The sequence below is a fragment of the Micromys minutus genome (assembly GCF_963924665.1).
Source record: "Micromys minutus genome assembly, chromosome: 21".
Lineage (NCBI taxonomy): Eukaryota > Metazoa > Chordata > Mammalia > Rodentia > Muridae > Micromys > Micromys minutus.
Window position 1 is genome coordinate 37,819,298 of NC_137956.1, and position 16,211 is coordinate 37,835,508.

Genomic DNA, 16,211 nt, shown 5'->3' on the forward strand with positions numbered 1-16,211 from the left:
CAACTCCCTGTTTTGTCGTGAAGAAGCAGCTCATGTCCTAACACATGCAAACAACGTAGAAGCAGTAAAATGGAAACAAAAGAATGCACTTTGTAGGTGCCATTACCTACCATTTTGTGTGAGTTTGGTAGAAGAAAGTTGCGTAGAAATGAAGAAAGACTCTTTGGTGCTACGCTGGAAGATGAGGCTGGAAGGAATATTAGGGCAGCCATTGTAGTCTTCTTTGCAGCAGGGCAGGCCCAAGTACAGGGCATGGTTGTTAAATGTGCTATTCTCATCACACTGTAGGTAAACAAAGAACAGAGAGCATTTCCTAAGCCATACAATAAGCAGAAACAAGGGAACTTCAAAGTTAATGCTTATTACTATCTTCCTAAGCTTGGACCTTGGGTTGCAGGTTCTCTGAGTGCTTTCTGTTCATAGATTTCCCAGAACACAAAAGAATATGTGTGGCCTCGATCTGATATTTAAGCAACATTTGTTAGCAGCTGTTATGCTGTGGCAACTGAGAACATAATCTTAAATAGCAGGACTTGAAACATATTATTTAAATGATAATGGCATAGAAGAGTTGGTAATTGATTTCTCCGGCCTGTTGGCATGAGTTGTAGGAGAAGGACTAACACACCTAGAAAGGGAAAGCCTGGACACAGTTGTCTTAGTGTCACCCACCAGTGTGCTATGTCAGATCCTCTGGCATGACCAGTGAAAACCACATAAATGAGATCATACTTGAGAATGATCATGGTGGGCTGAAGAATGGAGATGAAGAAAGCCAGGTCCATACCTTATACACATAAAGCTCATGAATATCATCAGAGAGTGTAGTGCCGTCATCACGCATCAGTGGAGAGAATGCAAAGCCAAAGAGTTTCTTTTCGCCTTTGTCTTTTGCTGTAAGCAGAGCCAATTATTAGAAATCCCCTTAATGCTTGTTACTCACACTCAAGCCTTAGCAATTTGACTGCAGGAGAATGAGAAATATGCTGGTCTGCATTTCCATTTACTATTCCACGGCTTTATAAGCTACCATGACCACAACAGAAACTAAATTCCTGGGCTTGATAGGGTAGGAAAGGGTTCTTTAAAGTAGTTCAGTAAGCATTAAAAATATCCCAGATAACGTTGGACATTTCAGATACTAGGGAAAGCCAGTATTAGAGCACAAGATGTTTTTACAAAATTATTTTTATTTATATGTATGTGCACTCCACATGTGTATGTAAGGCTAGAAGAGAACATCAAATCCTTTGAAGCTGGAGTTATATGTGGTTTTGAATCATCTGATGTCAGTTCTGGAAACAGAATTGAAGTCCTTAAGAAGAGCAAATTGCTCTTAACTGCTGAGCCATCTCTCCAGCCACAAATCCCATTGTTTTAAACCACTGCTTTTACAATCCAAGACAGCCTCTGATGATATCCTGTTTCTGTTTATTTCTATTTCCTCATTTTCATGCCCTAAAAACAAGAGTTCTCACAATTCTACTTCAAGAATAGTTATACTTTTATCCTCAAGAGAATATGAAGGAAAGTTTTACTCACTGGAACAATGTCTGAACTCAAATCGGAGATGGGAGCCCCGGAATCTGTCAATGGGAATAGGTAATTTGATAATTTCTCCCCAACGCGGACTATTACTGTGGTAGAGAACAAAGGAGTGATAGGAACTCCTATTTGGTTCTCCTGAACCCAAGCTGATACAGTCCTGGAAAGAGAAGCAAAATGAGATGTTATACCCATAGTAGCAGCACCTAGCTCCCTAGCCGATGTGCAGCTTGGTTTTCATGTAGGTTCCCCAACAACTGGAATGAGAGTCGTCCCTGATTCTGTTCCCTGCCTATGTAGCCTGTGCCCCTAACTAGGCCACCTTGTCTGCCTTGGTAGGAGAGGATATACCTAGTCCTGCAATGATTTGATGAGCCATGGGTGGTGGTAGGGGGCTCCCCTCAGAGGAAAAGGGAGTGGGGGTTAGAGAAAGATCTTTGTGAGGGGTTACTTGTTGGGAGAGAGGGACTGGTTTTGAAATGTAAAGTAAATAAGTAACTTTTTAAAAGTACCTCAATTTTTCTGTCATTAGAACATTTTATTCTATATAAATACTGTATTTTTGTATCTGACCAGATGATAACATATTTGACTTAAATTCAGTACTTTTGGAGGTAACTGTATAGACAGTATAATTATACTAGGAATATCTAATCTGAGGCCCATCATGGGCCACATACATGCTAGGATAGCTATGGATGATGCCTAGTACATTTGTAGAAGACAACAAAATGTCAAAAGGCTAAGCGTTCCTGGTGTCAATCATAACACTTCTATTATCTTTGGCTCAGAGGTGACCACACAAGCTGACAAGCTGGAGGAGCTGGCTGGTGCATCTGCATCACCAAGGTAAGTCTCATTCTTGCTGAGAGGGGCAGAGAAGGAGTTCCATGAGAGACGTCACCACTCATAACACATTATCAGACTGAGAAGAAATCCTAAGTTATAAGACAAAGACTGCTTTGTAATTTCCCTCAATGCCATGTTGAACTATTTTTAGGTTATCTCTGTTAACTTTCCATGAGGCAGGATATATAAGATTTGATCTGACTCTAGCCTTTAAACATTACTACAAAAATACAGACAGTACGTGTCTGTCCCTTGCCCTGCAAGGATTTTGGGGCAACAGAATTAAGGAGAGCTTCCTTTCCACAAATGCATGAGTGGCTGATAACTGCCTCTCCAGTGCTTTCTTATGTAAGCAATGATCTTGCCTATCTCAACACTATGTTGAGTTTACTTAATGTTTTACAGTGATACTCAAATCACTTTTTTTATTCCTGTAAAAATTCTCCTTTATTTCTGTCTGTTTTGGGAGATGATTTCAACTATTTTGCCCTTTTCCCCTGTACAGTAGAGTTAATAGTTCCCATTCTGTCTCCTTTATGGGGTTTTAGCCAGTACAGCAAAGTGAGGCTTGAAAAAGGCTGATTTGACATGTGTACTAGAAATAAAGCCTAACTGTTGTTCACCAAAGTCTTTATCATGATAGGACTGATTAAAAAACAGACAACCTTAAAAATCAGTTCTCTAGGCTTCCCATTTGGAATAGCAAAGAACACATATTGTATGTTGCTGGAAATAATTTTCTAGGACTGAATTTGTAATTTTCTGTTCTAAACTTGGTACCAACACAAGGATATCTAAATTCTATCCTCAATCAAATTACAAACATAATGCTATCTCAAATAGTAAAAAGACAAGGTAGGACCTAGTAATCACCGGAAAAAATAGGCAGCTCTGTGCTTCGCAGAATGGGGGACAGGTAACATGCAGGGCAGAACTAAAGGGAATAGTTCTAAGTTGGGGTTACAGGCATGCAGGCCAGACACTAGGAAGAATTAGTGTGAGGACTGTATGACATTAGAAATCCCTTTCAAACCACTCTGTATAAATGTGTGGGTTTTTAATGGATAAAAAAAGAAGGCAGGGAAAAGCATATGGAACAACTGAATTCAGTCGTGCCTAAAGGGAATGAGCTTCAAGACAAAGACAGTCCATGAAAACACATTAGCTTTCATTCTAAATTACTAACAAGCCTTACCTTCAAGATTTCTCCATCTGCATAAAGTACATACATGGTTACTTCAATATTCTTTTGTACACTCTTTCCCCCTCTTTCAAAGTCTCCCTTCTCCAGTGTTAGATACAAATCATTGCGGATATCACCTGTTGAGGGGGGAAAATGTAATGTGCTCACGACCACAGACACCACAGTGCCCCAGCTGCAGAAAACATCAGGCTAGCATTAGGGTCCTCTGGGCATTCCAAGCTTGGTTAATAACAATGGACTGTCACTGACACGGTGCAGCAGTACTCAGGTTAGTTATGTAGTCTCTAAGTCTAAAGATATTTGTTACAGATTACTTAGAGAATCCTAGCTCAGATTACTGGTGTTCAGACTGCTTAGTCTCTCTCCTCCAAGATGGCTGTAGTATAAGCCCCTCAAAGAAGAAAGATTTTAGAACTTATTTTAATGATGTCTGTCTTGCTACTAGTCCCTTTTCTTTCCCCTAAGAGATTATTATTATTACCATCATCATCATCTTTTTTTTTTTTTTTTTTTTTTTTTTTTTGGGAAAAGCAGAGACCGTTTGATTCTGCAGAAGTCCAGCATACTGGGGTCTACCATCTTCTAAGATGGAGGCACCCCAGTGAGCTCATAGGTCCAATTTAAAGCACATTAGGAGAATTCTGGGGAGGGGAAAGTGACTTCTATCTTAACCTGTTGACTCTATCTCTAGAGACATTCAGAATCATTGCTGGGGTATGGAGGGCTGGACACTGCTGCTGGGGAAGTCTGGAAACTGTTGTTGACACATTCATTGCCCTTGCCTCAGTGCAGGTGGTGAGGCAGATTCTGACGGCAGGGCAGTTTCTGACTGGCTACCTGAGACCTGGGGTTTTTACTTGCCTTGACTTGCCAAGTTCTTGGAAACAGAGATTGAGGCCTAGTCTCCTGAACTGCCAATTTGAAGCCTGTTATGGAGTCAGCCTAGTTTATTTCAAGATGAGAAGTTAATTTCTGATTTCTTCCATCACTTTCTAATTTGTATTTTAGATGTGTTTTAACAGTATATTTATTTACATGAAGAGAGTTAATGCACTTGTGAAGGCCATATGGCATGTTGCAGAAATTGGGTTTTTTGTTCCCACCATGTGACTTCCAGAAATGAAGCTAATGTTATCACACAGGAAGTTCGTTTACTGGTGGAGGCATCTAGTTTTCTTTTTACAACTCTCAAAACTTCAGAGTCTGAATAAGGACACTACTTCTTTCTTGGGAGGCTTATCAAAATATGCACATTACCTGGAGTCACAGTGAGAGAAACAAAATTTGGTTTTGGTTAGTAAGTGAGCATCCTGGCTTGGTCAGATACAAATGTCACTGCTGTCTTTCTTGAACCTATTGTTTCTTCCCTCTTGACTTTCAATGTGTCTCAGGCATCTAGGTCTGGCCTTCATACATAGGTTCTTTTGAGGTCTTCATGACTCTTCCTTCCATTCTTTAGATCACCTCCTAGTCTAGAGCAACCTAATAATCACACTTATGGACACACAACGTTTTCAAAGTAACTTGGCTTAAGTAGAGAAGAGCAGACCACGACAAATATTTTTTCAGGAGCATGAAGAATTTTCTCAAGAATTGAAAGCCAGTTTGTTCCCTAAGGCTCTCATGAAGGGAAAACAATGCCTAAGTTCATACATGAATAGTGCATATGTGGGCAGGTTTGAGGATGTCCATCTCTGTAGTTTTCTCAAATTTTTCTCTTTGGTTTGGTAGTCTGTGCTTTAAATTCTGATAAATTTAGAACATTAATCTGCTTCCTTTGTTTCAGCCCTCCTAGCATACCATTAATAGCACCGATGTGTATGGGTAGGGTGGGGAAAGGCAGAAATAAAAGGAAACTCAAGTTCACCAGTTTGTCATTGTCTAGTAACAGGCTGAATAGAATTGGTCCTGGGTGTATTGAAAACCCCTAACATCTAAAATTCAAACATAACTGAGAAATTTACTACTACTGTCACTATCAAGTAATGAGTCAGAACTGATGACATGAGAACTTTCAATAACCGAAACTGCCTCTAACAAACGCCTTTCAGTTGCACATTAGCTTTCCTGTAAGAATTAAGTAATAATTCAGTTTTAAAAATAACTTGGTCTTAACTGATAAAATAATTCTAATGTCTAAATATAAAGACCATGTTCTTGGTTTATCCTGGTTTTCAATTTCTGGGAATTATTTTCAAGACAGTCTACATGGCTTTTAAAAGCATGAATCTGGCTGGCTACATGAAACATTCTTGTAACACATACACACTTTTCACGTCTATGGTTCTAAGTGTAGGTCAACAAAAAACATACCCCTGGCATCAAATGTTTTCAAACTTAGCAATAACAATACAGAATGCTAACACAAAAATAGATCTTACCTTGTAGACTTGTTAATGACAAAATTTGGTCTGTGTGCTTTTATTTAATGAGCTTATAGTTTTTGAACAGGATATTTTATGTGAAAGTGCTATCAATTTTAAAATAAAGGGCTAAGGTGAATACTCCTTCAGTTTTTACTCTTTTTAGGACAGTGCCTTTCTGATGCCCTTCAAAATTTTTAATGCAAGTACCCTCTGAGGTGCAGCCTCAGAAGCTCGATTCACCATGTCCCTGGATGCTCTTTATTTAGATAATATACATGCTAGACCAGAAATAATCTCAGAAAGGTATCAGACTGCCTTATGGGTTGTAATTTTGCAAACTGTATCTAATTTTTAAAAATGACACCCTGTGAAGGTTAATGTTGCTAAAAGTTATAGCAGGTTTCTTGCCAAAAGGTCTCAGTGGTATCACTAAAAACCACACTCTCCACTAATTGTTTTAGAATTAAGAGAAAACCTAAACAGCAGGTGTGAGCAGGCAAACTACACCTTTCATGTGCTCTCCCAGGGTTCTCCCCCTCTTCAGTTGTTCTGCAATGCACTCTGTATGTTCCCAAAACATATAGAATCGTGCATCAAGGTTAAGTCACTGTCTTCAGAAAAAAAAATTAACACTCAATGATTGCAAGAAACTATTTTTCCAGGGAGGGCAGATGACAAGCACTTTGAATTGCAGATGGGCAAGAAATATTGAGTGCTAGTTTTGAAGGTTTGTTTGCTGGTGCCTGGTTAACTGTATTTTAATCACCCAGAAAAGCATGTTAAAAGATGGATTCCTAGCATCAACCCATTAGGATTCTAGTGGGTCTTGTGTACATATATTTACAAAAATATCACTAGATGATTTTAATATTTTTCCTAATTTATACCACTGTGGTTTGCTGAGAGGGCAGTGATAAAGTTTTAAGAGCAAAGGCTAGTAGCTCTTAGGAAGGCAGTTTGGAGAATGCTGGGAAGGTGAGGTTTTTATGCAGAATGTGGCAATGCAGAGAGTTGTCCTGCTAATGGCTGTCCTATTTTAGGAATGGAGCTGAGCATTCCTGCCTATCTTTGCTAGGCACTCTCTAGTTTCTAATGATGGCAGAAGACTTCATATTTTATTTTTCTAAGTGCTTAGTGCCTGGGTGCCATGCAACACTGTTTCTTGCCTGGAGATGAATAAGTTGGGTTCATTCTTATAAGAAAGCCTGCCTCAGAATAAATTTTCTCTTCCTCTTTCACAGCTCTTATAATAGCCAGTGTCAGCTGTTGGTACAGCAACAGGTCAAGGGACTAGTTACTTAACAGAAGGCAGCAGTAGGCAAGCTTCCTATACAGATCTGGTAGTATTTTAGGTATCGTGGGTCAGATGCATATTGCATTTTCACAATCCTTTATTTTGTTAAAAATTCTGAAGTAGAAGAATCTAGTTCAAGACCTATTTATATTATACAGAGAGAAACTGCCTCAGACAAATACAAACATTTTTTGGCTGGCAAGTGTGCATAAAAACAAGAAAGGACTTCTGGGTGGATTTAGTTTAGGAGACCAGCATAAGTTTGCATGTATGTATATTTAACTTCTACTATATATTTAAAAATATCCAGATTCTCATGAATCTACAGAAACAATTACTGGAAGTAAAGGTTTGAACCTGAGGCCACATTATCAAGATAGAAATTGGCCTGAAATGCTTCTTTGGGGTACCTATAAAGGAAGAGTTCTGAGAAGGCAACACTGCTGTTCTGTCGCCAAATAGTCTGGCCTTCCAAACTGCATTCTAGTGTCTCTGAAGAAACACTGTGCATGGCACACTCGTTTCTTCTAGTAGTCTCCTTATTGATAACAGAATTTCTGTTTAGTTCGGATACCGAAACATTTTGCTAGCAAAATTATCTCTTGTTAAATACTATAGCCTTGCTTGGGAGTTCTGGATTATATGTTTCACATCGTTCTGGCCTATCTGCAATTCCATCCTGGGGGAAATGATCCATTAAGTCAATACAGATTTGGATATAATGAACTGGCTCATATTCTGTACTATAAAGATATGGCCAAAGCCTCATTAGGTAAATACCACCTACAGTCCCATGAACACATCTGTAGCAAATCAATCTAACACTGGACTTGTGGATAATTCTTCCCCAAAACTCATGTTTGTATGTGTTTGCCATTTTTATGAGGTATGTCTTAGTATAACCAAAGAGAAAACATTTTTGATTTTCTGACTGTGTGGCTCAGAATAAGAACTACTCATTTTCTTTCCTCTATTTACACACTGCAGACTTGTTAAGATATTTTTAAGTGTCCTCAGATCTTAATGAACACCCAAAGAAATATATGGTGCTTTAGATTAGGCTGGTAGCTTCTCTTTTAGTTCTTGTCAGGTACCCAGGAAGGTGAGACTGATGAAGGATTAATAATGTCCATGACACCCCACCCCAGGATTGCCACATTCCATGAAACAAATGGTGATGGGAACAAGGCAGGCAATAAACAGTCAGGACACACAAAATCAAGAACTTACACCCAACTATCTTCATCTCTGCATCAGAAAGAAAGGGGCGAGAATGAGGGGGACAGCACAGAGAAAAACAAGAACAATTAAGACAAACAGAAAAAGAGAAACATCACTTGTAGGTCAGTGATGAAACATGCACTTTTTATTAAGAAACAAAGAAAATGACAAGAGTGTATTTACAGCACAAAGGCAAAAATCAGAGGGTCCTTAAGAGGGCTGGCGAGTGTGCAAAGCTTTTCTCTAATGTGCAAGTCCAGAGCAACTCAGGGACAAATCCTGTTGAACTTAGATTCGACTCAGCAGGAACGAAGCACCTACACCCAATGCAGAGTACTTTCTAAGTTATGGTGCACTCTCTCTTTTAGTTTGAATTTAAATTTCATTTATTGTTATTGTGAGTGTGTATGTATGTATGATGCATGTATAAGTGTAGGTTTGTGGGAGCTCTGATGTATGTAGAGGTCAGAGGATAACTTTCAGGAGCTAATTCCATCATGGGTTGGTTCTGAGGATCAAACTCAGACTTACACAGCAAGTACTTTTATTCTACTAACCATCTGGCCAGTCCTAAAACATGGTTCTTTCAAAAATTGTTTTTAATTTTTAATTATGTGTGTGTGTGTGTGCGCATGTACAGAAACACACATGCATATATGCACTTATGTCTTTGAAGCCCATGTGAGAGAGTCAGATCTCCTGAAGCTGAGTGCGGTTACAGTATTTATGACCCACACAATATGAGAACTGGGAACTGAACTCTGGTCTTCTGCAAGAGCAGTGAATACTCTTAACCACTGAGCCATCTCTCAGTCCTAACACATGGTTCTTCAAGAGGTTCCCAAACCAGCACCACCATTAACTAAGAGCTAGTAAGAAAGTCAAACTGCTAGGCCCTGACTCAAAAAATCAGAAACTTTAGAGGGGCTACAATAACCTATTTTTCTAAGTCTTGCTAGTAATTTTGATTCACATTAACATCAGAGAACCACTGCTTTAGGGGACGACTCACTCTAGTTAGAACAATATAGTAATTCTTAAGTGGACTTTTCTATTAAGCTAGGCCAACTAATTTGAAACTTGATCCATATCAATTAGAGAATAAATACCCTCAGAAAACAGGTTAAACCATTGTAGTTCCCACAGAACTGCAGAATTCTAAAATTCCATTAACTCCAAGACATAAGCTTTCCAGGAAAGATATAAGAGGCTCCAGAAATTGTTGGCACACTGCTGCTGGCTTAAGTATGGTCCAGAGGAAGGACACAGCAGCTTCTTCAGCAGGATATTTGAAGCATGTTACAATATATTGGCGGCCAGAGTTCTCTGAGGCATTATTGCAGCTAAATTCTCCATGAGCCATCTGTCCTAACCCAGTCCTACTCATTATCTTCTTAGAGCATAGGGAAGGATTAAGTGTGTGTTATAAAGCATTATTATAAAGTCATTAGCTTTTGTACTAAATAAAAATAACCTTTTTTTTCTGATAAAAATAATCTTGAAGGAAGAAGAAAACAAAAAATATTATGATTAACCAATAAAAGGCTTTTATGTACTTAGTTTAAAATGAAGAAATGGCTTAGTGGGAACAGTGCTACTTGCACAAACATGAAGACTTAAGTTCAGATCCCTAGTACCATGTAAAAAGCCAAATACAGCAGCATGTGCCTGTAACTCTAGCATTTGAGAGTATGAAGACATTTGTTTCCCAGAGGCTTACTTGCCAGCTGGTCTAACCAATTGGTGAGTTCCAGGTTCAGTGAGAAGCCTTGTCTCAAAAAAAAAAAAAAAAAAAAAAAAGTGACAGAAAACACTTAGTGTCAACCTTTGGCTTCTATGTACACATATATGAATACAAACACACACATGTACACTTCCACAAGATAAAAAACAAACTAGGAGCTACATGTGGTAGGGCTGACCTGAAATAACAGCATTTGAGAGGCAGAGGCAAAAGGATCAAGAGTTCAAGGCCAGCCTCACTTATACTCACTTATATAAGGAGTACAAAGCCATCATTTCTCAATCGATCACAGCTAAAATTCCCATGAAAATCTGCTCTTTTATGATACAACATGGAGTTTTCTGTTTGGAACGTCTTTCTATGGAGCTTTCAGGGAAATAGTTCTCAGAATCTCTGCAGTATCACTGTTGTCTCTTGTTCTTTTAAGAGCCACAAGCAGAGCTAAAAGGCTTAGTTAGGAACTCATCTGTGGTACACAGGAGGTCTTCTGCTTCCACCAGCCACCTGACATGCATATAAACTCTCATGGAAAGCAATGGGAAGATGTCAGAAAGACCGTTTTAGAAATGACATGTGAGGTACCTGTGCCCAGAGTCTTGCTTAACTCTTCCATGCAGCTCTAGCAACATGTATTGACAGGGATCTATCTGGGCCAGCCTGACAAAAATAGACCTCTCCATATGAGTATCTGGTAGTTTCTGCCAAATGCTGGGTACTTTAAAAATAAGGATCACAGCTTACGAGTAATTCTAAGTTCTCATTTACTATAATTTCTCAGACTTTAGTGGTGATAAGCTCACAGTTACTGACATAGTTTCTTTTCTGTTCTTATGCCATGTGTCCATGTGTCAACTTCTTGTAAGTTGGCAGCACTGGGAGCTGAGGGGCTGCTGTGATCCAGGTGCGATCTCAGAAGAAGGGTGTCCCAATCTCAGGAGAGATGCTAGGACTCATAACTCTCCAATGCACTCCTACAGTCATTGTTCCCAAGACAGACTGACCACAATACACAAACACACGAGGGCACACACTCATGGGCACACACACATATATTTATACACATGTACACACATATACACAAGTGTATACACATGCAACTGCTTGAGAGAGAAGCACTCTACTTGCTGCCCGAGCTATCTCCCAGCCTTGATGTACAATTCTGTCTAGAATTTATTTCTTTCTGGATTCTGGTTAGTTTTAATTCCAGAAGCTATAAGGATAATAATGTCCAAGTAGTCTACAAAAAACTTAGAAGAAAGGAAAAACTTAAAGGACTAATATAATTCCACAGTTACTACCTCAATATCTAATTTTGAAAGGTCATTAGGTCAATTTTGGTAAGCCTCTATTCTCTTTTTAAAACCATGGCTACTGTTGTTTGGGCTTTTCTTTCTCTGATTATGGGGTATAGACAGGTATGAAGAATGGGCTAAAGAAAAGTACAGAAAAAACTTCCAGTGGAATACTCACCTGTACAACAGGCAGATGGAGGCCCTTCATAAGCATGAAGTCCCTTAGCACTTAGCAATAAACATAACTGATCTAGCTGGCCTAAATTTGCCATCCAAAGAGCCCTCTGTGTTCATGAGTAGAGAAATAAAGGCTGTGCACAACAGCTTGCTCTGAACTCACAGTGCCCATGGGGAGAGAATAAAGGCAATATAAAATAAATCTGGGCATGACAGAGTAGCTGGAAGGCAGCAACATGCACTCTGTGGGCCTTCTTTATGCTTAAGTCACATTCCTCTTTGGTGAGTATTGGCAAATATTTCCAAGAACAACTAACAGATGGCATCCAGAGTAGTGACAATTTAGTCCATCCTGACCTGGATTTTCTCAGCAAAATAAGCTTTGTACAAGGAATCAAAACTCAGCTGAAGGTAGGTCTGCCTCTCCTAGACTGTATCCAGACAACCAGATATTTGCCTGTTCTGAGATCCCTATTCCTTCACATCTTCTTGATTATCAAACTACTTGCCATCAATCTCTACTCAGCCCTTTGCCATCTATCAGATGTGTCAGCTCTAGCAGCCCATTTGGATCTACCTCAGTCCACATAGTAAAAAGCATGAGCCTAGTCTTTGCCTAGTAGAAGTATACCTGAGTGGCAATGCATCCCTAATTTCTCCCCTGGACTTCCATGAAGATACTGAGAAAATGACCAGGCAATAATATGCAAAGTACCTAAATCAATATAAACTATTTGCGTGTGATATATTTTGTTACATTAAAAATGCATCTGTAATTCCTACACAAATAGGCACATATTTTTCATAAATTCTTTCCCTTAAGCAAGATATTATTGCAAAGTAATCCTCAACTAGGAAATGTGATGGAAGAGCTGGTTACATAAACACATCTCTATGAAGAAATTTCACGTTGATTCTCTGATAACCAAGACTCCCTAAAGCCTATCTGCTGAACTGTCATGCTGCACTGAGGAACATGGTATTGCGGATTCTGGTAATGAAAAAATGCTTATAAGACCCAGAGGTGTACTGCTGGAAACTACACTCAGCCACCTGACTTGGGGGGCAGAGACTTTGATGGCTGTATAGTTCACCTGAATGACTTACCACCTGCTTAAGAAAGAAGCACTAAACGCCATCCTGCTAATGAACCTCCCTTCCCATCCCCAAGTGGTTCTTCCTACCTGGCATAATAACATCAGGGAATCCCAATTTTCTTGTAATTGCTAATCCTCTATTAAATATCATGGGATTTTCTCTCCGGATCTGTTCCATGTCACCACGAAAAAGCTGTAGGGAAATAATAAGACCTACAAAAACAAAACATTTTCTTATTCAGAACCACACATCTACCCAGTGCATATTACTAAGAAAGATACCAAGTTTGGTCTCTTTTTCATCTCTCCTGCCACAGTGCTAAAGACAGAGCCTAAGAGTACATGTTGGGTAAGCACATTATCATTAACCTACACCATTGCCCTAATAGTCATTATTGTCAGGCTTTCTTCATGGCTGACATTCAACAGGAGCAGAAAGAAAAATGATACTGATATTTGTCTTTTTGTTAAAGACAACAAACTTGGAAATGTAACAAAACCTTAAACCATGTTGCTCACTGGACTGGAGTTCAAGTTAATAAAATGTGTAGAGTTCATTATTAAAAAGATCAAACTGTATTGTAGTCAGCAGATACTAAAGGCTCTTAAATGACTGTATCAAGTACTACAACTAGAAATTTCCTAGGAAGGAAACAATGTGGATAGGAAATTTAACTCTACACAGCACAGTCAATCAACACCAACCACTACAGTATAACATTATTAGCATATCCAAATGCAACACGAAATATTCTAGTCAAAGAAATACATTACCATGGCTAGCACTGGGGGCAGAGTACTTGGTACTCGACTTTCGGATGATGTTCTCATGAATCTGAGTCCATTCACTCTCATTGTTACATCTGTAACAGGAGAACACATTTTATGGCTCAAAAAAAAAATTAGGGTACAGAGCTAAACAGGGAATTTTCAACAGAGGAATCTTGAATGATCAAGAAGCACTTAAAGACATGTTCAATGTCCTTAGTCTTCAGGAAACTGCAAATCAAAATGACCCCGAGATTCCATCTTACACTCATCAGAATGGCTAAGATCAAAAACTCAAGTGACAGAACATGCTGCCAAGGATGTAGAACAAAGAGAACAATCCTCCATTGCTGATGAGAGTGCAAAATTGTACTACTCTGGAGATGAATTTGGCTGTTTCTCAGGAAATTGGACATAGTTGCACCTAAAGACCCCCAACTATACGGCTCCTGTACATACACGTAAAGACATTCCACCATACTACAAGGACACGTGATCCATATGTCTATAGCAGCTTTATTCATAATAGCCAGAAGCTAGAAACAACTCAGATGTCCCTCAGTTGAAGAATGAACACAGAAATTGTGGTTCATTTACACAATGGAATATTATTTAGCTATTAAAAACAAGAACATCTTAAGTGTTGCAGGCAAATGTAAAAAACTAGACAATATTCTGAGTGAGATAATCCAGACTCAAAAGGATATGCATGCTATGCCTTCACTGATAAGTGAATATTAGCCATAAATACAGGCTACATACCACAGACAAAAGAAGCTAAACAAGAAGGAAGGCCCAAGCGAGGAAGCTTGAATCTCACTTAGGGAAATAAAATAGTCATAGGAGAAAAATGGAGGGAGGGATCTAGGTGGGAGAGGAGACCAGAAGGGAATGGGAGAAGTACAGAATCAGGTGTGGGGAGAGACAGGAAAGAGGTTCAGAGAGTCAGGAGAATTAATAGAAATCTGCAGCTGGGGCGGAGGCATCTTTAGGACATGCCAGAGACCTGAGATTGGGAAGGCTCCAAAAAATAAATAAATAAATAAATAAGTGGGGGTGACCTTAGCTGAGACTCATAGCAGTAGGGATAAGGAATCTGAAAAGGCCATATCCTGTAAACAAGCAGGATACCCAATAAAGATATAAAGACACCAACCTATTCATAAAACTTTTGACTCATAATTTGTCCTATCTATAAGAAATGCAGGGACAAAGATGGAACACAGAGGGGCTGTCCCTAAAGCTGTTGCCAGTTTGTGGAATCAATTCCTCTAACTGGGCTATTTTGTTTGGTCTCAGTGGATAAGAATGGGCCTAGCCCTGCAAAGACTTGATGTGCCAGGGTATAGGGGAGATAAGGAGGGGGAATCTCTACCCGCTCAGAGGAGTAGAGGAGGGGTGGGGGAGGGATTGTGTGAGGAAGGCTCCAGAGGGCAGCAATTAATATGTAAAGTGAATAAATTAACTAAATTAATGAAAAAAAATTTAAATCATCTGGTCTGGTGGCTCAATGAGTACCAATACGTTTGAAGAGAAAAGAATTTCTTACTCTCATACAGAAACAGGTGTATTTTATAATTAGATAAAGCTCTTTTATTGTTAAGTATAAAAGACCTTTACTTTGGGACAGAGAAACTAAAATAAACCCTTGTATGTATGTATATAAGAATATGCATATTAATAGATAACATATATAAATATATAAAACTTTGAAACTTTAAAATGAATGCTTGATAGATTCATATACATAAACATTATAATATGTATGTACATAGGTTTGTATGTATGTATGTATGCATATTTGTTTGTTTTGGGGGATGCTAAGAGTCAAACCCAAGGCCTTATGCTATTAAACACATTTTTGGCCACTGAGCTAAATCACAAGGTATACTAATTTTTTTTTTTGACTGGGAAAATACCTTCATCTCTAAAGTAGAATGAGGTTTTTTTTCTAGCTCCAAATACACACACACACACACACACACACACACACACACACACATGCATGCACACACGCACGCATGCACACACACATTCATACAAAGAGACAGACAGAGAGAGACACACACACACAGATACAGAGATAAAATTCCTAATAAGAAATGTTTCTCTCAACAAATACTACTGCTTAGAAACTCCCATGACATTAGCTTTCATTTCTTTACCATATAAGTCATTAAGGTGGTATATGTAACAGTCGAGGTGGCAATTTGCATAAGTGCTCAGTAAACGAACAGTCAAACCTAACTAACACATGAACTGCATATCTGGCCAAAATGATTTGTCTGTTCAATGTTACATCCTGGTGGCACTTTATTATTAGATGGTCCAAATGTGATTGCTTCCTGAAAAAAATGCGAATAGATGTCCATTTACAGTTTATATTTAAGCCTCAAATATGTCCATTTAAGAAAAAAGGGACCAATGATTTTTTAAGTGGGTAATATGGAATTTTAGAGCTTACATACTAATCAATACAGGTTAGTAGAGCCTTCCCTGAAGGAGTCAAGTCAGCAGCAGCAGGTCCAAAAGACTCAGTAAACTTATTAACAGAAAAGCAAAATGATGTCATGCTTTTAATAAAATGAGAGTTAAAGAATTTTTAGTTTTGTTTTTTTAATGTCAGTTCTACTCCCCCCTCTTCCCTCCCAGAA

The 16,211-nt window shown here is 38.8% G+C and overlaps 1 protein-coding gene across 1 annotated transcript in view; it reads right to left on the reverse strand.

Annotated features, from left to right (window-relative positions):
* Positions 1-16,211, reverse strand: part of DOCK3 (dedicator of cytokinesis 3) — a 331,413-nt gene that overhangs the window by 87,300 nt on the left and 227,902 nt on the right. Inside the window, exons 13-18 of the mRNA XM_080933917.1 lie at positions 13,564-13,652; positions 12,877-13,002; positions 3,590-3,714; positions 1,543-1,705; positions 788-894; positions 111-282 (exon numbers count right to left, since the gene is read on the reverse strand). Of these exons, the coding sequence (XP_080790043.1) occupies positions 111-282; positions 788-894; positions 1,543-1,705; positions 3,590-3,714; positions 12,877-13,002; positions 13,564-13,652 (782 nt within the window). The remainder of the gene's footprint in view (positions 1-110; positions 283-787; positions 895-1,542; positions 1,706-3,589; positions 3,715-12,876; positions 13,003-13,563; positions 13,653-16,211) is intronic.